The 21,248-nt window shown below is 39.6% G+C and overlaps 1 protein-coding gene across 2 annotated transcripts in view; it reads right to left on the bottom strand.

Annotated features, from left to right (window-relative positions):
• cntln (centlein, centrosomal protein) overlaps positions 1-21,248 on the bottom strand; it is a 175,889-nt gene that overhangs the window by 81,119 nt on the left and 73,522 nt on the right. For both annotated transcript variants that reach the window (XM_055158740.1, XM_055158741.1), the window contains exons 14-15: positions 10,562-10,662; positions 3,304-3,401 (exon numbers count right to left, since the gene is read on the bottom strand). In XM_055158740.1, coding sequence (XP_055014715.1) covers positions 3,304-3,401; positions 10,562-10,662 — 199 coding nt within the window. The remainder of the gene's footprint in view (positions 1-3,303; positions 3,402-10,561; positions 10,663-21,248) is intronic.

Here is a 21,248-nt window from a genome sequence, read left to right as displayed (position 1 = left end):
AAAAGGATAACGGCTGTTTCCCGTTTCCGTGACTTAAACTGCGATGCCAGACTTTTGCGAATAAACAGGTCTAAAACAGGACTAAACCAGGTCTAAACCAGGACTGAACTAGGACAGAGTGTCAGGTGAACAGGACAGAGACCAGGACCAAAGTGTGACCTGACAGGGACTGAGACCAGGACTCAGACAGGAACCAGACCAGAACCAGACTGGGACCAGTATCAGGACTGAGACCAGGACCAGACCATAAATGAGACCAGGACTGAGACTGAGACTGGGACTGAGACCAGGACCAGACTGGGACTGAGACCGGGACTGAGACCGGGACTGAGACGGGACTGAGACCGGGACTGAGACCAGGACCAGACCAGGGCAGAGACCTGGACCAGACTGGGACTAAGAACGGGACTGAGACTGGGATTGAGACCGGGACTGAGACCAGGACCAGACCAAGACAGAGACCTGGACCAGACCGGGACTAAGACAGGGACTGAGACCAGGTCCAGACCAAGACAGAGACCAGGTCCAGACCAAGACAGAGACCTGGATCAGACCGGGACTGAGACTGGGACCAGACCAGACCAAACATAAAATCAAAAAATGAAAAAACAAATCATTATCCGTTTTTTTTTTTTTTTTTGTTTTTTTTTCATTTTGGTTTTGGAGACAAATAATGAAGAAAATAGTTGTTTTTTTGTTTTCTTATTTTTTGTTTTATTTTGAAAAATGAATGAACAAATGATACACAGATTATTTTAAATAGATAACATAGAAAAAAGATTTAAGTTGTGTTTAAATTAACACTAGAACTTTGGACAATCACACGTTTCCAGTAAAAACAAAATTGCATTAAAGGGCCAACTGTATATTACACTGTTTTCTGATCTATTATAATGTTGTTTCTTCACACATCTGTTTTTGAGGAGGTAACAACACTCTAACACGAGTTCAAGTTCACAAGAGTCAGTTTTGCGTATAGCACCTTTAAACTATGGGTCTACACAAGCCTATTAACTGTTCAAATTTGTGCTAATAATATCTAAAATGCCATTAAAATAATTAGCCTGCCCAATAAATCTGTGTCCATTTGACTGTTAGCCTCTTGCCCTGATCACCTCTAACTTGACAGCAACCACGAGCACTTAGCACAGTTTGTTAGATCTTTGCTGGAGAGAGTTTAAGAGAACAATGGATGCCTGCTGGGTTTGTGCCTCCGGGCGTTTCTCCCTTTTATTTGGCTCTCACTCTGCTGCTGCAGCCTGGTTCCATTCAAACATAATTAGGTGGCTTCTAACTGTGGATATTTACAGCCAGGAAAGTAAAAGCACAACATTTATACACGATTACAAGCAGGAATGTAAAGAATATGCAAACAATCTTATATATATAGTTGAAATTTTAACAGTGCGATGTGAGTCAAATCAAAAAGTCAAGTGAGACAACAGTTCATATGATCCGTCAAAAATGTAAAAAAAAATTAACACATTGAACAATTTTAAAGGAGATAATCTAATAAAAACTTAAAGGTACAAGATTTAACTTTTTTGAAAAGCAGTCAGATCTGTGGAGAGGTGATCTGCTCACAGAAAAATGCAAGTTTTGAGCGATAAACTCCACTGTAATTGAATAAATCCAAGATAGTTTTACTGCTCAAAAATATATTTAAACATACATATCAGTGTTTCCCACAGACCAAGCAGTACATCTAATTTTACAGGGCTTTCTGAAAAATAATTCAAGTGCCCAATCATAAGAGATCTCCTTGGGTTCTGGCCCATTTATTACGATGGGGAAGCCCAGGCCTGGCTACCCCGGGACCACGCCGGGTTTCTTTACAGTTCTGAGTGTTGAGATGGACCCGGAGGTGCACCCGCGTAGACTGTTGGGTGACCACAGGTGAAAGGACTGGGGTAGCCCGATCACACTTCGTGGACACCCTGCTCCGCGAAAGGCGAGAGAGGAACAGTTCACCATCCCACCGATCCATGGGCAGAGAGAGTCAGGTTCCGGGAGCAAATAGGACAAGTAATAAGTGTACTAGGGTTGGGCAGTAATACGGTATTACGGTATCCTGCGGTATCCAAAAGTAGCAACGTTATCAGTTTCATTACCGTCATTAAAAAAAATCTGCAGCGCATAAGGACCTAATAGAGTATGATAATTTATTGATACCTAAATTTGTTTACTCAGCACAAATGAATGTGTGGTTGTATTTTCAATTGGATACTATCACGATTTAAAACTAATAGTATCTTTAATGTTTCTTATGACTGCGTGGGGAGATGACGTTTGATTAGTTTTGTTCCGTTGTCACGTGACACTCATAATGGAGACCAAGACAAGACGGCAAGTCCGGCTACAAGCGAGTTGGTCCCAAAAAAATAAATAAAATACTAGTACTTCTGCAATTTGGCAGCATTTTGGCTTCAGGCGCACATTTGTTTACGTTTTACAGAAACAAAACTTAAAATCACATGGTTCAGCTTCTGTCGGACTAAAGGACACAACTCAGTGGAATATGAGTGTTCTTTCTGCGACAGAGGATGTGCTGCTGATGGTGAGTCTGTTCTGTGCTTTTATCGCACTAGAGATGGTTCATGTGAAACTTTTCAGAGATTATAATTCTGCAGGTCATACCATAGACCGTACAGCGGTGTGGCTATGTAGCTTATTAACGTCGTACTAAAACATTTTGGTGATACGGTAATACTGTATACCCCGGTAAAATCCTGAGAAGGTTTAACGATATCAAAATCTGGACAGCGCTCAATCCTAAGATGTACCCTCACTGACATGTATGTCCGGCTGTCTCTGTCTCTGTCTCTCTGTGCGTGTGAGCGAGAATGACAGAATGGAGAAAAAAAAGAGGCAGAATCAATTTGTGGTGCTCGGTTTTCATTCTGTTTGGGAAACACTGCCATATTCTCTGCGTATGTCTTGTCACAGATCTGTTTTGTAATTTGGCCTTGTGGTGTCAATTGCTGGAGATAAGTTTAATGCCATAAGGTCTAACATTTCAGGCAAGGCAATCGCATCTCCATGGAGACAAGCATCAGAAAAGTTCCACAATGCATCCTTAAGAATAGCAAAAACTGAACTTAATTGTTGAATAAATTGAGTCTTGAGTGGATTGCTACTTCCTGCTACTTAGAGACCTACCTGCAAAAGTCACCACAAATGTCTCTGATGGCAAAAATCAGGCTAAATTATGTGAAAAAGCCATTGTGCCGTAGTTACTCTCCCTCTCCTCTCCTCTTTTATGGACAATGACAAAGAACACTTAGTAATGGCGGAGTGGCGTACCTTTTTAAATGACTCTTCCAAACGCTCCAGAGACACAGAAGGCTTTTTCGGAGTACTGCTCTTGACCTGGCGCTCCTTCACCACTTTGTGAAGCAATTCTGTGGCGGGGAACAAAGAACGTTATTGTGACAGCGTCAAATCCAGGCTGCTGAATCAATAGAGTGATAAAAAGTGCCTACATTAAATCAATTAGCATTACTGAGGTCTAATTTCGCTCCTAAGGTCCATTTTCCCATTTTTCGCCACTCAATTCCAGCAAAAAACACTGTTTTAGGGGGATTTAAAATTTTCTATGTAAAAATCTATAAAACATTGTTATGCTTTATTCAGTGGACAATGAGGTATTTTATTTAGTACTCCGTGAGGAAATGGAAAAGGAGTAGCGTTCAAAAGCACACAGCGTTGCATGCGTTGTGCAACCTCTCTCCTGGGACCTTAAACAAACCAAGGAGAAGTGCTTTGGTCCCCGGTGAGCACACAGACCCCGGGCTGTGCTGCTTTGTAGTGCACTGTGTTTCCCCACAGGACCAATAATCTCTGCAGACTAAACCGAGCTTTTCTTCCAAGAACTTCAATACTGGCCCCAGCAAATTTAAGGTTTTATCATAACAGCATGCAGTGCGCTGGAGTTTAAATGCTCCGGGAATTAATGCGCACACAAAGAGTGCACGCTGGAAAATTGGTTTTAAAATGACAATAACACAAAATGTGAAATAAATGTGATAGGGATGTTTATATTTCCAAAATTATGATCCAGTTTACAGAAACATTACGAGCAGGTGATATACCAAGACAGGTTACAGGTCAGATCTCTGGAGAGGCGACCCTGGTCACAGTGAGAATTAGGGCTGCTCAATTATGGAAAAAAACATTATCACGATTATTTTGGTCAATATTGAAATCACGATTATTCAAACAATTATTTTTAGATACATGATGCATTTATTCTGCATTTATCTCTCTAAAAAAACAACAACATTTTGTTATTAATAATTTACATAAAACTTTCATATTGAAAATAAATATAGGCTACAAATATGAACCTTAGAGCAGTTTTGCGATGTATAAAACATAAAATTAATAAAATAAACTTTGAACATGAAATAAGGCATAGAAAACCATAAATGTATCCAAAATAAACTATATATCCAGCTGTTCTACAATCTCTACATTTAAAAAATCTAATAATTATACTCATTTATATAAAAAATATCCCAAAATAAACTTTAAGCTTTATCGTTTCAACTCGATTGTATGAGTTTTGGGATCGTTTGACACAGAAATAGAAATCGAGATCAAAATTCGATCAAATGAACAGCCTTAGTGAGAGTACATACTTTTTTCTACTGTGAAACATTTCAAGCAAAGATTAAAGGTCCTATATTACAAAAAAATTTTGATATGTTTTGTTTCATTCACACATGTATGAGTAATTCTTTATTATCAGTTTACATCTCCAAAATCACTTTTCAGTTGCACCTTGTGATGTCATTAAGTGGGAATTTTCAAATGAACAGCTCCTTTTACCTTTTGTTCAGTAGTGAATAATTCCAGGGATGAAATCACCCAAATTATTGTTATGAAGGTGTACGGAGTGTAAAAACACAGTGGAGAACTTCCTGTATTACCACATGACATCACAAGGTGGAACAGAGTATTTTCTGTTTGAGAGAAGAACTCAGAAGAAAGCTTAAAAATGCAGGATTTATTTGTTAAACTTGTGTGAATAAAACAAAACACAACTTACATCACATTACATTACATTATATACTGTGGTTCAAAGCAAGAAAATTTATATGACAAAGGTTTTTTTGTTTTGTTTTGTTTTTGCCGAAACGATATTTAAAAAAAAAGAAAAAAAAGAAAAGGTTTTGGACATCGTCTGGCCATCTGAGTGTGCTATGGATTTTTTTCACTTTAATTTTATTTTTCTATTCCTTGCATTTGCACCTCTACAAGAACTTTCAGAAAATGGCGTAACATGGGTCCTTTAAATCCTTTTGTGTCCCTCTCTGGAAAAAAAACAAAACAAAAAACTACCCCAAATGTCAACTCCAGTCACAGCGCAACCGTTCCCAACAAGTGGCAGGTCAACAAAACTCTTCTTGTTAAACATTTATTGGTGCGCCCACAAAAATAACACAACGAGGCTTGAACTTTGAGCGGCTTTTCGGCATTTCAGGTGAGTCGATCCTTAGTAAAAAAAAAAAGCGTCTGCGGAGGAGTGGGGCAGGGGCCTTGTTGCCTTCTTTCTCGCTTTGCATTTGACACTGTGCCCAGGGAAGTTTGTTACTGTGAATTAGCCTGCTCTTTTGTCTCCCCCTGCATGTCACATCCAATCAGACGGAGCACAGATAGGACACGAGGGCTGCCATGCTGCCTGGGTACATAACCAGGTTGGGAGACAATTAGCCTGCTCCCTGCGCTGGTGGCTGGGGAGTTGGCACCTCGGTATTCTACCTTGATAAAAAGGGCGCAGTGGCTCCCTAGTCACCCCCAGTCAGAGGAGGAGGTCCGGGCACAGAGGCATACATTAAGGTCCCTCCCCTGGCTCCTCTTGGGCACCGGCTGCTTTCATGTGCTGCCTTGATCCTGGTGGTGGAGTCTGAACCCGCCACGCCTTTGATCGGGTCACTTAAGTTCTTCGAATGCGCAGTTTTGGGCTCAAGTTTTATTGGACTTTGACTTAGACAAACTTTACTGATCCACAAGGGAAGTTACTATTACTCAGTTAGTGTTAGTGTATGAAAGAAAACATGCAGAAGTACAAGTTTTCTTTCATTTTAATTTTAGTTCATGTGTTTCGGACAATGGAACGACTGAACTGCTGCTGTTGCATTACTGGATGATTAGTTTTGAGCCATGTGGTGCAAATTAGATAGGAAGCTTTGAGTTTGTCTATTCATAAAAAAATGTGCAACCTACCTAAACAAATTATGTCATTAGACATTATATAGTAAAGATCGACCGATATGGGTTACAGACAAACCAAAGGTTGATATACTCTGCTAATATTTTTGATATTGATATTTACGTGCTGAAGATTTAGATTCTTTTCCCCAAATTATGTTATTTAAATTTACTACAAACTCACCCACAGCACTTTCTTTACCACAGGAGAGCAGTACAGTCACGCTTTTTGCTTATTCTTTATGCTGCAGATCAACCAAAACAAAAAAATCGCTGCACTAAAAAAACTAAAACGAGGCACTAAAAAGTAAAAATCTCTGCTTGACATATCAGTTGACCAATATCTCTCTATCTATCTCTAATTTTAAGGTGATCTATTAAAATTAGGGATGAGCTTTCGGTTAAATTTTCTTAATTGATCGTCGGGAGAATTAACGATTTATTTTGATTTATACAAAGATTACATCATCATTATTAAGTAATTAAGTAAGTCTTTATTTATATAGCGCTTTCACAGACATTTTCTGTCCCCAAAGACGCTTTACAGAGCATTATTCAGCATTATTCATTCAGCATTCATTCACTCTATACCCTGGTGATGGTAAGCTACTATTGTAGCCACAGCTGCCCTGGGGCACACTGACAAAAGCGCAGCTGCCATGCCACTCGGCGCCCTCGGTCCCTCGGACCACCACCATCACTCACACACCACTTTCATACTAGGCAATGTGGGCGAAGTGTCTTGCCTAAGGACACAATGATTGAATTGATTGTATTAAATTGACCTTGACTATCAACTGTTTATGGAGACTTGTAGCATGTTTTGGGTTGATGGGGGAAACCGGAGCGCCCGGAGGAAACCCATCCAGACATGGGGAGAAACATGCAAACTCCACACAGAAAGGCCCAGGACCTTCTTGCTGTGAGGCATGAGTGCTAGCCACTCAGCCACCGTGCCGCCAATTATTACTATTTTTTTATTATTACTATTACTAATCTGCATAAATAAACTCAACTTTACAATATATAAACCATCACCACTCTAGAGCCACATCAGCCCGTTTGAGATTATAATGTGTTTAATTCAGCTTTGCACACATTTGTTTACGTTTTCCAGAAACAAAACTTAAAAGCGCATGGCTCATTGCTGGGACACCCGAGTGGATTCATGTATAGGGCGCTCTGGATTGTGAGACGCGTGGCCGTTTTTTGATGGGGTTAGAGGCTTAAGAGCGCGCCCTATAGTCTGGAAAATACTGTAATCATTCATTTAACATAAAAGATTGAAATGGAAACAAGTGACAAAACAGATTGAATAAGAGACTTTTTTTGTTAAATTCAGTTTTGATCTCAGTTTAAAATCACAAATAAATAAATGGTTTTGTTATCAGAAATTATTTTTTTGACCATAAATGATTTTTTCTGATTTTATGTGGAGTGGGGATATTTGATCGGTGTGAAGGGAACATTTCTGACCACTCATTCGTGCCTCCGGTGCAGTACAATCGGCAGACAGAACAGGACAGTACAATGCAAGAATCACTCACAGCTCAGAGAATGCTAATAAGGCAAAGGTACGACACGGTTAAGAGCAAATTCACTTTTTTACAGTGACTTGCGATTCAAAAGATATATTGTGGTAAACTGGTAATCACTTATTTTCTCCACAATTTTTCATCACTCCGAAAGCCACGGACTCTTTCTACACGGCAAATGAGCTCTATTTATTTCAGACGTGGAGCTGCCAATAGGAGACAATCCAGTATTTTAATTAGTCCCACACTTTAAATCGCACTCTCACATCTTCAGCGCACACAATCACCTCTTGTGGAGCAAATTAAAGTGATCCAGGACAGAATCTGTTATTGAACTGGTTAATTAAGGACACTGGGTAGTGGTGGTCAGTGTTTGACAAAGGCTGCAGATTGGATTGGGAGTGAAGTGCTTTTGAACATTAGGAGCGATGTATGCAGACAGGACCAACAGCACTTGATCTCCTAATCAATTTGCAAGTTGATCAAGCCTTAATTGAGTTGTCCTCTTTATTCCACGGGGGGTTATCTTATTAATTCTGCTCACAAGTGCAGTCGGAGCGGAGGAGAGGCAGAGCTCGAGAAGGCCGTGGCAAGCAGGATCCCCCCCCGACCACTTTCAATGGACTGTGAATGTGTGAATCCAAATGTTGATAATGCGCTATAATTATCTCGTAGTTATGCATTTAAGTTTTTTTTTTTTTTTTTTAATTGTCATTTTATTAGTGTCCTTTAGGGGCGGTAATATTGACACAAATTAATCTATGTTTTTTGGATTATCCCGCTAACGTTATTCAGACAATATTACGTTAATTGAACAGAAGCATCTTTTATTTTGTTAAAAAAAAAAAAAAAGAATAACTTGTCACGTGATTGGCTGTGAGTTGGAGACATTTGTGACAGTGAGGGACAGCAGGAGGACACTGGACAAACTGCTCTCCATCATGGACACTCCTGCTCACCCCCTGCACCAGACTATAGAGGGACAGATAATACTCCCTACAACCGTACAACAGCTCACCCACTGCACTAGACTAGACATAGGGACAATGGAGCTCATTCTCTCACGGGCTCCTACTCAAACAGTGAGAGATACAGGACTACATTCATACTATAATACTCCCTACAACTGTACAACAACTCACCCCTATGTAACGCGTAATACTCCCTACAACTGTACAACAACTCACTCTTATGTGACGGATAACTATATGTTCTGTCAATCATCATATCATTGTTGCAGTGTCTTCCTATGACCTCTTGTGTAAAGCTGTGATTTAAAATTTTACTACTTATTTTTCTATTTTATTTTGACTTGTACATTTACATTTATATAATTATGTCTCATTTGACACCTGTCTCGTGCTATCTTTTTTGATACTTATTTAGAATTTATTATTACCATTTATATTTTCGATCTTTGTTATTATATTATATTGTGATGTGTGAGGTATTGTGTCTGAATAATTTCACTTGTGGATCAATAAATTCGTCTAAATCTAAGTTATTTTAAATAAGCTTTTTGTATTAACTTTGCATATAGAAGATGGACAATGATATTATAATAATGGAAGCGATTTGCATTAATCATTCACTCCGTTCTCAGTGGTGATAAGATACTATTGTAGTCAGCTGTCCTGGGGCAGACTGACAGAAGCAAGGCTGCCAACCTGTGCCATGAGCTCCTCTGACCAACACTGAGACACCACTTTTATACTAGCCAAAGGGTCTTGCCTAAGGACACATTGTCAGTTTTGCCACTGGCACCCCACTGTGGTAGCTGGTATTCTCAGTGGTCTTCATTGCTTTATGTCATTGTATAATGGGCGTAACATTCTACAGGCCTGAAGCATTAGGCAAAAACACTTTCTTTGAATTATTTCTCTGTATTATAAAAATAGCACTTATGAAGTATTACCTATGATTTAATTCACAATCTAGAATCTGCAAACTAGAAACATGAATCTTGCTGTATATTATCTCAAATTAGGACTCATTCTGTAATTAAAAATGTGCACATTTCCCTGCCATAATGCTTCTGTCCTGTTCAGAGGACGTCACTCCTGCCCCTCCTTGTCATGTGCACTGTAGTACAGGTATCCAGTATGCCGCCAGAGCACCAAGGAAAGGCATGTGTCTGTCTTTCTCCATAAATGAAGAGTAAGTATGTCCCTTGTTATGGACCTTGTATATAATATAGTTTGCTGTGCTGTTTTTACTGTTTGTTGTGTGTATATTTTAGCCTGATTCATCAGCCAGTTTCACTTCATGGAAACGGTCTGACCTTGCAGCATTAGGATTCGTTGGCTCGACAGTAGGCAGGTACTTTTTTATTTAACCAATTGCTGCTATTTGGTGGGCAAATCCTGTTAGAAGAAGGGCAATAACGTCTTTCCCCTTGAAAAAATTCACCAAACATTCTCTTTGTTTCGGCTTTAAATCCTTGATCTCGGGAATCGTTGCCAACACAGAATGTCTGTCTTCATCTACATCCATCTCGTCCTCTTTGTTTACTGTTGTGCTGCTCCACAGAATGGACCCAGACAGGCGCTTGAGTTTGACGTCATGTCTTCACAGCTCTTCTCTGATTGGCCGGTGCGCGATCTACAACTTCCGGGGATTCTTGCAAACCGTCTAGTGTATTCCAATTCCTGACGTAGTCGCTGGAGAGAATATACAAACCTCTGGATCCCGCTGCAGTCTTTCTGACCGAAGACTTGGGCCAGACTCCCGTAGCCCATCATACATTCTACATTTAATATTTCACAAATATAAAACCACTGAAACAAAAGTCATTTCAAAAACAGAAAACTCACCTTTATGTTCACTAACCAGACGCAGTTGGACTTCCTTCACCGTGGCCCGGTCCATGGCTGCCTGCACTCTCAACATGTCCAGCTCCTCTTCCACACCTGCCCTGAAATAACAAACATCTTTACTGTGAAATCTTCCAAACAGCAACAACAAAGTCTCAACAAAGGACTCCGGTAATGATTTCAACCCTTGTTTTTTTTTTTTTTTAACAGAAAATAGAATGACAACACAATGGCTAATTAAACTGTTTTTATTTACAGAGAAATCAAAGTGACAAGCAACATGAAAAGCAAAGGTAGGGCAGTGCAGTGTGTAGACTAGAAACTGTGCCCAATTAGTTACCTTTCCACAATTAGCTTGATTCCTGCTAAAGGCTAATTATGTGCAGCCATGCTCGAGACTTTGCACTTTCAAGTTATTATTAGGACCGTGGCTGTATTCTGGTGGGGATAGAGAGGCCCGCGGAGACGATCACACCTGATACACACACCGCTCTCCCTCCCCTCAGCTCCGCAGAGTCCACAAACAGGCTGCTACTGCTACTGCTGCTGCTGCAATGGCATTCTTCCCCTGGTTAACCTCAATACAAAACTCTCAAAACGCACATTTCACAGTTGTTCATGGCTTTTCATGTGTGTTTATATTATTGGGACAGGGCATGCTGAATAAGATATAATGTATTTTGTTTTTTTTGTTTAAATTGCAATTTAAATGTCCGACATTACACAAAATTTACTCCAGAGTTTTTAGCCATCTAAGATTGTTATTGTGTTTTGTTTCATTCACACATGTTTGAGTAATCCTGCATTATTAGTCTGTCTGCATCTTCAAAACACCTCGTGATGTCATGAAGCAGTAGTTTTCAAGTTGCCAGCTACCTTTTACCTTTAGTTTGGTAGTGAATGGTAGACAGGCTGGTGCCACCTAGTGCCTCCGCTCAATTTCATTTCTCTCCAGCGACTAGGTCAGGAATCGGAATACACTAGACGGTTTGCAAGAACCTCGGAAGTTGTAGACCGCACAAACTCAAGCTCCTGTCTGGGTCCCTTTTGTGGAGCAGCACAACAGTAAACAAAGCGGTCGAGACTGATGTAGACGAAGACAGACATTCTGTGTTGGCAACGATTCCCGAGATCGAGGATTTAAAGTCGGAACAAAGAGAATGTTTGGTGAATTTTATCAGGGGGAAAGACGTTATTGCCCTTTTTCCTATGGGATTTGGGAAAAGCATTACATACGTCAAATAGCAGCGATTGGTTAAATAAAACAAAACAAAAAAAAAACTACCCGCCTACTATCGGGCGAACGAATCCTAATGGTCAGACGGTTTCCACGAAGTGAATCCAGCTGATGAATCAGGCTAAGAATATGGCAATTCTAGGGCTGAAATTAACCAAATGATTCTAGTGAAGGTGTATGGAGCTTAAAAATGCAGTGCAGCACTTTCAGGGATGTAGAGTAAAAACAGCTGTTCTTACATGTGTTAAACTGTGTGAATGAAACAAAACCCAACTCCAGGTAGGTTTTTGATGAGGAAACAACATTATGACAATAACATCAGATCAGAAAATGGCTTAATATGGGATCTTTAATCTAATTTAATTATAGAAATGTGACATTTCTGAGGCTATTTATGCAATGTCACTCAGTAGTAAGCAAAGTAGAAAAGAAGCCAGAAGCCATTTTCAATCTAATTCAATTTCAAATTTAAAATGGCTTCTAGATGGGACTTGAAACGTCTTGATCGCAAAAACAGTGTCCAGATGACCACCGCCGAAACCTCTACTTCCCTGTCATCTCTACACAGTCTCAGTAGTAAGCAGTTCATTTACTTGAAGCATGCTGAAATGTCTAGGCATCGCAGTGGACTTGTATTAATGTTTTCAAATTCTAAGAGTGAAGTAAGTACAAAACAGTGGGTGTGTTTAGAGGGCAAGTGAAAACTGGACTTTGAAAGCAACTGCGCCTTGAATTCAGGACAATAAAGGTTATTCAAACATGTAAAATTCATTCAAAATACAACTTTGAGTGAGTTAATTCTGAGGTAAAACCATTATAACAAGGTTAAAGGTCCATTTTGCATAATACATCTCCATTAAATAAGGCACAAGCATGGTTTAATTTCCAACTATTGTCCCACATTTGCATTCACAGACTCATGTAAAGCGTCTTAACCAAAAGTTCAACAACACAATAACTGACTAGAGCTGGGACCAGAGTCAACGCTCGTCCCATCCAATACCCTGACTTTGTTCAAGCGATTTCTTTGACATATATTTTATACTGGATGCTCTTCCTGAAGCATATTTGGCTGGGCAAGGAGAAATACAATGCCTGGGATCCAAAATACAGAATACACACTTCTTCAATACAGCACGCAGATGTGAGTAACGGGTGAATCTCTTCGTTTTCAGATGGGCGCGATTGTGAGGGGAATCAGGGACACACATGGTCCGTCCATATCAGGATAAATAAAGGAAATAAATATCACATAGGACTGAAAAACATTGTGGATTTTTGCAGAATTAATGAGCGAAACGCCAAATTGTTACTCCAAACTGTATTTCAGGCATTTCCAAACTAAGGCCCGTGAGCCAAATGCGGCCCTCAGACAAATTTTTCTTGGCCCTCAGGCTTCCAAGAGAATTGCATTACTGAAAAATTTACTTTTTATTGCAAGTTTTTTTTTATAAATCTACCTTGATAAAGCTAATATTTATTATTTAGTGTGTGATTTGGGGGATTTTAGCATGAATAAAGGACTGATTATTGCCTGATATTTCAATTATTCACTGTAATGATCACCAGTCTATGACCCTCGATCGGCCCTCTGCTTCATCTGTGTTTAGAGATGTGGCCCTTGATTAAAACAATTTGGACACCTCTGCTGTATCTGAAGTGAAATGTGACCAATGAGCTCTTCCATTTCACTGAAAAAAAACAAACAAAAAAAACAACAAATCTAATGCACGATCATGTTTAACCGGGCTTAAGGCATGTCAGAGAGCATGAGGACCAGACTAAAATCCATCTGTATAAACAAAAAAAATACAGAGAGAGCATTCTGGATTTGTCAGTCAAAGAGACACATATCATATCCAAGAATATTTCCCTTTTGGATTGGGCTGTACAGTAAAACTAACTGTTCAGTAACTTGAAAAGTAGTGTTATTTTAAGTAACTTAAAAGTGGTTTACTTCCAAAGATCTTCAGAGTTCAGGCCTTAATAGCCAGAAAAAAAAAAAACACATGTTGCAATTTTCAAAAGTGGACCTTAATGTACACTTAAGACCTATCAAAAATGCTCTGAAAGAAAACCAGAACTACGCAGAACAATTATTTTTAATGGTGTATAAAGGCATGTAAGGAGAAGGTATTACAATGATTCTGTATTGTCTGTAGTTCTCAGCAATTAAGATATGCACGAAAAAAAGGTCCATACAGCATTGTACAGCCTGCAGCGCTGCTCTTTTAGGCCACCCGGCAGCAGAGACAGGCTCTAATGGCTGACTGCAGCTTAAATAAGTCCACAAATGAGTGTCCCAGAGGAGGTGAGGAGGCAGATGGATACGTGTCACTTCTCTATAGATTTTCCTCCATAAATGAACCCAAGTCGATGAAGCCCGGCACTGCCTTATGTGTCCCGGCTGTTAATGGGACAAATGAGCTGAAATATGCAGTGTGTGTTCCAGCTCATGTTTCTCTTTTATGCCTTTTCAGATGCTGATGGTATCGACGCAACACCAAAGTTCATACACAAAACATTCCATTTTGTTGAAGGATAAGCAAGTTTGTTGGCCGGGGAGGGGATTGGGTTGCAGCTTGACTTCATTGGCTGCGGGCCTCCAGTTTCACATCATAACACTCAGGAGATGGAGGATAATGCTCTTTCCAGGATTTGTCATTGCGGAGGCGGGTCATGTGATGTAGAAAGACAGCGCTACGGTATTTGCATAAAAGGAAATAAACTGTGTTCTTAAAGGGGCTGTATCTTATCTTTCATTTTAGTTTTGGAGACAAATAACGAAGAAAACTGTTGTTTTTTTGTTTTCTTATTTTTGGTTTTATATTGAAAAACAAATTAATGAATGATACACAGGTTGTATCCAAATTTTGATACCGTTAAAACTTCTCAGGATTTTACCAGGGTATACAGTATTACCATATTACCATAATGTTGTAGTACGACTTTGGTAAACTACGAAGCCGCACCGCTATACAGTCTATGCGTACGACCTACAGACTTATAATCTCTGAAAAGTTTCTCATGAACCATCTCCAATGCGATACACGCACAGAACAGACTCACCATCAGCAGCACATCCTCTGTCACAGAAAGAACACTCATCTTCCACTGAGTCATGTCAAGGAAAGAGCTGTTTTTATCAGAGCTTCATAGTTTATGCAAATGAGCCATGTGGTTTTAAGTCTTTCTGTAAAACTTAAACAAATGCGCCTGAAGCCAAAATTCTGCCAAATATCAGACGTACTAGTATTTTTTCTGGGACCAACTCACTTGAGGCCTGACTTGACCGTCTTGTCTTGGTTTCCCTTATGAGCTGTCACGTGACAATGGAAAGAAACCCTAATACAAATTGTAATGCGGGTGACAAAACTGTGTAACAATAAACTCTCTTGCCTCGCTCCTGCTCTCTCACTTTACGTCTCCCTGCGTGCGTTCGATCCTGTGACCGCGGGTGACCAATCAATAAGCTATATTAGCACGAACCCCGGAAGCGCGGCAGACGTGAGAGACAGATAAGCAAACGCATGCTACAGGTATGTTTTTAACTCCAATTCCTGCTTTTTGCCATGACAAGTTATCAAACTTACCATGTCAAATGTTAACCCGTAGGATCCAACTACCATCGCCCTTCAAGTGCCTAAGCGAACCGTGTATCAATGATTTTTCGGAATTGGTAAGCCCACGCCAAGCCTTAGCATTTCTATAATGTAATATTTTCTGATTTTACTGTTTTGTATTAATTGTGTTGGCTGCTACATTGACCAGGTCTCTCTTGAGAAAGAGTCAGAGTCTCAGTGGGACCCTTTGCCCTTTGGCCAAATAAAGGTCAAATAAAATCGAATTATTAAGTGTTTTATGGTTCGATGATCAGGAAGTGTGCATTAACATGAAAGTTTTTGTTAGCTTCCCTTGACGAAGCTTACTGCCACTCTGCTCTGGCCTCTGAATGTTGTGAAAAAAACTATGCGGTGAATATTAGGATGCTCTGAATGCAGAAGGTTAGTGAGGAAAAACTTTGAACCACTGCAAACTGTGAAATGAAAAAAATGAACTTGTTCTGTTTTTAAATTTTTGAAAGTAAAAATCAGGTACTGCACCTTTAATTAGAAAAAATTAAAAGCTAAAAAGTCTTAATTAGACCCTTCTGTGTCAGTAGCTCAGAAACGTCTCATTCCAACTCTGATTTTCACTACTAACTAAATACTTTGTTCCTCCAAAGTGACCTTGTTGTGATGATGCTCCATTCATCTGCGTAGGTGGATCAGAAATTATCAAATTGAGCCTAAACTGACAAAGATGAATTACCATGAAAACATTGAAGAAAATACAGTTTATGCCTCAACTATTTGGAAGGTTAATTTCTCAAAGTCAAGTCTATCTAAGTATCTCCATTACAACATTTAATGGGGGTGGAATTTATTATTTCCAGATAATCTTGCTTCAGGTGATGGTCCAATTCTTTGAGTCATTATAGAACAGGGTTGTCAAAACTATCAAAGATCAGATACTTGTTGATATTAAACGAGTATCGAAACCAGATACTAATTTGAAGAAGCATCGATACTGAAAAACAACACATAAACAGGACAAAATCTGACCTTCCTGAACAGTTTTAAAATGATACTGAACTTACTCAGAACAAGAAGATCATAAGGTAACAGGAGTATTTTATAAAGGAGTATTTTATATTTTATTACTTATCTTTCTATTTTATTTTGACTTGTACATTTACATTTATACAATTATGTCGTATTAACCTTTTTTATATACCTGTCTCTTGCCATAATTTTAGCTTTTGCTTATTTATTTTGGTTTTGAAAATAAATAATGAAGAAAATTGTTGTTTGTTTTTTCCCTTAATTTTCTTATTTTTGGTTTTATTTAGAAAAAAACGAATGAACGAATGACACACGGATTTAGTAGCTTCAGTAGCCGGATCCGCGCTGATTGTGTTGTGATAGTGCTCTGAAGTGGAAGTGACTTAGCACAGAGAGCAAAAGGGAAGGGGGGGTGTCTCAGAGCACCAAATATGAAAGTGAAACTGCCAAAACGTGTTAAAATGTTTTACTGTGGCCAAGTAATCACAATATACACACATCATAATATAATAACAAAGAGCAAAAATATAAATGATAATAATAAATTCTAAATAAGTAGCAAAAAATATGGCAAGAGACAGGTGTCCTCCTTGTGGATCAATAAAGTTTGTCTAAGTCTAAGTACCGTATTTTCCGGACTATAGGGCGCACTCTTAAGCCTCCAACCCCATCAAAAAACGACCACGCACCCCACAATCCAGAGCGCCCTATACACGAATCCACTCGTTGTCCCAGCACGACTTCTGTAAACTACAAAGCCGCACCACCCGCAGCGCACGCAAACACACACGGAGCAGACAGCGACCGCGCGGCGAAAAACACCTTCAGCCATACTCATCACTCCACACCGACGAGGAACGGAACGAAGGAATGAACCGAAAAAGCGAGTGCAATGTGCCACTTCTAGACACGACTGAACAACTGAGTCAGTGCAAACACGCCGACAATCCAGCGGTCCCAGACAGCACCCTCCCTACACGGCACAACTGAACAAAGCCCAGAGTCACCGTGAACGCCACAAACAAACAAAGTACCACTGACCCATCGAACTGTTGTGTTTCGTTTAAAGTCCGGTGTGGTTTATTTGTGAAAAAAGTTCGAAAATAGACCATTTAATGACAGTGCGTCTTATAATCCAGAGCGCCTAATAGCCCGGAAAATACGGTATAAGTCTGTATCTTTTTTATATTTATTTTTATCTTTTAGCAAAACTCGCCTGCATCTGGTACAGTGTGTGGTGAGTATTTTGACTGAGACGTGTTTTTATAAATGTTTTTCTTGAGATGCAAATGGGTTTATGAGGTGATATTTTGTGATTTTTACAGTTTTGTCTTGATTGTGTTGGCTGCTACGTCAGCCAGGTCTCTCTTGAAAAAGATTCTGAATCTCAGGGCCTGTTTACACGAGAACGCTTGAGGGTCAAAATGACAAAATATTTTATCGTAAGTGCCTTTCGTTTAGACAGTGAAGGTGTTTTTTGGGGCTTAAAAATGCAAAAGTAGTACAGAGGCTTTGCACCGTCACGTGACCCCTATAGCAACGGTACCTACGCCGCCATGACACCGGGCATGCTATGCCATTGACTTCAGTAGCATTGGAGAAACATGGGCAGGTTTTGTTGTGTATTTGGTTGTTCTAGACGCTCTGAAAGGGATAAAACTAATTTCCTCTGGAAATTACTCATCAGTGAGCTCAAACAAGGGAATTATCGAAAAAAAGACGGGAATTATGGTCTAGAGAACATAAACCGCAAAGAGATTTCCAATGGTACCCTCAAGACGTCACTCACGTCACTTTCATCAAGGTATTTGCTATTTAAATTGTTTCATAGCTTATTTAATGAGAGAAGCACATTTACTGAACTAAAATTTAAAAAGAAAACATTTGCAGTGTGAGTGGCAGTAGAAACTGTATCTTCCAACGCACATATAAACATGTCACTCGTCGTAGGACCCATGTTTTCTTCATTGCCTTGCTTATCCACAACTATGTGGATACTTCTGGGATTAATCACTTTTTGCGAGCAGATATTTCTAACGTTCGTGAGGATCTTTTCATGACTTTTCGATTCTTTTCGAAGTTCGGCTCACAGAGCTCTTTGACTCGTGCACCATGTTGATCAGAGGAGCCCAATGTGGATTCATTGAATCATAAACTAGTGCAGGTTTTCCTGGATAAATTAATGAAATTTTAGTTCAGTAAATGTGCTTCTTTCATTAAATAAGTTATGAAACAATTTAAATAGCAAATACCTTGATGAAACTTCGGGTGTCTTGATGATATCATTGGAAATCTCTTTGCGGTTTATTTTTGCTAGCCATAATCCGCATCTTTCTTTTGATAATTCCCTTGTTTGAGCTCCTGATGAGTAATTTCCAGAGGAACAGTGAGGAAACGTTTTATCCCTTTCAGAGTGTCTAGAACAACCAAATACACAACAAAACCTGCCCACGTTCCTCCGATGCTGCTTAAGTCAATGGCAAAGCTTGCCCGGTGTCATGGCAGCGTAGGTACCGTTGCTATAGGGGTCACGTGACGGTGCAAAGCCTCTATAAGTCTGTAGTATAATATAGGTCTGTTTTTTCCATTATCATTGTGGTATCAAAATAGAATCGAAACTGAAATTGAAATGTTGTTTGTTTGTTCTGACAACACTTTTATAGAAAAATATCAGAGTGGGCTTTTGACGTAAGGGCTTTAGACAGTATCTAAACAGGATTTTCACAACAGATTCGACTCATTTAGTTGAACGTGATTAAGAAATAAGACGTCGTCACGGTTTTCTTATGAAGGCCAGCAGACAAAAGAATAAGCAGTAAGTGCGTAGAGTCAACATTCAGGTGTTGTTTGGTAATGATGTGGTCTGTCTCACGTCGCCCTTTTGCCCCCTTTACAAAAAAACACCTTCTTTCTTATGCGCTGCAACAAACCCAGCCCTGAGCTACGCATTTGTTGTCATTTGATCTCGTCTGGTACCTGCGCGGCGCCGTACACAGCTCAGAGCTCACACTTCCAGAACTGGGCCACGAGGGTCTCCGCAACATCATCATCCGCGCAGCCATTGTGATTTCAGATCCCGGCTCTCGTCTCGTTTCTTGCATAAAAATACGTGCGCGGCGAGGAAAAATGGGGTGAGGAAGCGAAAAGCACCTCTGGCATCTGATTGGCTGGGGATGGAGTCTTGTTTTCGGGGCGCGAGGTGGGGAGTCCCTCATGGTTAGCGTAGGAGCTGCAGGGCTGATGGTTCACGGTGGAGCTTTGGCTGGGTAAGCTGGTCCTGTCAGCAGAAATGGTGACTGGTGTAGTTTGGCTGTGGGCGATTCAAGGGCAGCAGCGGAGGAGATATGAGGCAAACTGGGATTCATGTGTTAACCACTGGTGGAAACAACCCAGAATAACTAAGATATTCTGTCTCTAAAAGGCTTGTTGATGCCGCTGGATATCCTATTGTGAAATAAAACAATATTGGGGAATTGAATTTACAGGGTGTTTAAGACGGGGAGTAGGAATTAGAACAGGAGAAGAAGTCAATTTTACTTATTTAAAGAGGAAGCATTATGCAAAACTGATTTTTTTCTTTAGCTTTCTACCATGTTATCATCAGTGTTGGGGAGTAACAGATTACATGTACCAGAGTTACGTAATCAGAGTACAAATTTTGAGTAACTGTGTTCAGTTACAGAACACGGCGATATTTTCATGTTTTACATTTTGGGCTAAACCAGGACTAAAACCAGGACTAAACCAGGTCTAAACGAAGACTAAACCAGGAAACTAGAACTAAACCAGGACTAAACCAGGACCAAAACTAGAACTAAAACCAGGACTAAACCAGAACTAAAACCAGGACTAAACCAGAACTAAAACCAGGACTAAACCAGGATTAAACCAGGACTAAACTAGGACTAAAACCAGGGCTAAAACCAGAACTAAAACCAGAACTAAAACCAGAACTAAAACCAGAACTAAAACCAGGACTAAAACCAGGACTAAACCAGGACTAAACCAGGACTAAACTAGGACTAAAACCAGGGCTAAAACCAGGGCTAAAACCAGGACTAAAGCAAAACTAAACCAGGACTAAACCAGGTCTAAACCAGCACTAAACCAGGACTAAACCCGGACTAAACTAGGACTAAAACCAGAACTAAAACCAGGACTAAACCAGAACTAAAACCAGAACTAAAACCAGGACTAAAGCAGGACTAAAGCAGGACTTTATTCACACATTTGAGTAACCGTTGAGTAGCCTGTCAAAATATCAAAATATTGTATCGTTTAATGTGACGATACAGTATCGATATCATGGGCTGCTGTATCGATATATCGCCAAGAGTATTTTTTTTTTTACTAAATTATTTTGTTATAGAGCTACAGTTTTGTTGCTTGTTTAGAGAAAAGAAACACGTTTATGTGACACATTTGACATTTTCACAGTTTTAATGATTAAAATGGGTGTGTTCGATATTCACTTTGCAAAAGCCATGATTTAGCCTTTATTTTTAAATTAACCATATCAAATCAAATTGAAATATATCGTATCAAATCAAAAGCTCACTGTATCGAGGTATGTATCGTATCGGCAACTTCTTAATGATACCCAGCCCGACTGTCTACATCTCCAAAGCTCCAAAGTTCAGCTCTTCCTGTATTATTATTATTATTATTATTATTATTATTAATTATTATTATTACGCAGGGTTTGTGTGTTAAACGTGTGAATGAAACAAAACACAACAAAACACAACTCCAGGTCTGTTTTTGATAAGGAAACAACATTATAAGAGATCAAAAAACAGTGTAATATGGGCTCTTTAACTCACTCAGCCACTTAAAAAACAAAGCA

Source organism: Boleophthalmus pectinirostris, unplaced genomic scaffold (genome assembly GCF_026225935.1).
Source record: "Boleophthalmus pectinirostris isolate CB_2022bp ecotype Guang Dong unplaced genomic scaffold, ASM2622593v1 HiC_scaffold_22, whole genome shotgun sequence".
NCBI classification, from domain to species: Eukaryota; Metazoa; Chordata; class Actinopteri; order Gobiiformes; family Gobiidae; genus Boleophthalmus; species Boleophthalmus pectinirostris.
This window is presented reverse-complemented; position numbering and strand designations above follow the sequence as displayed.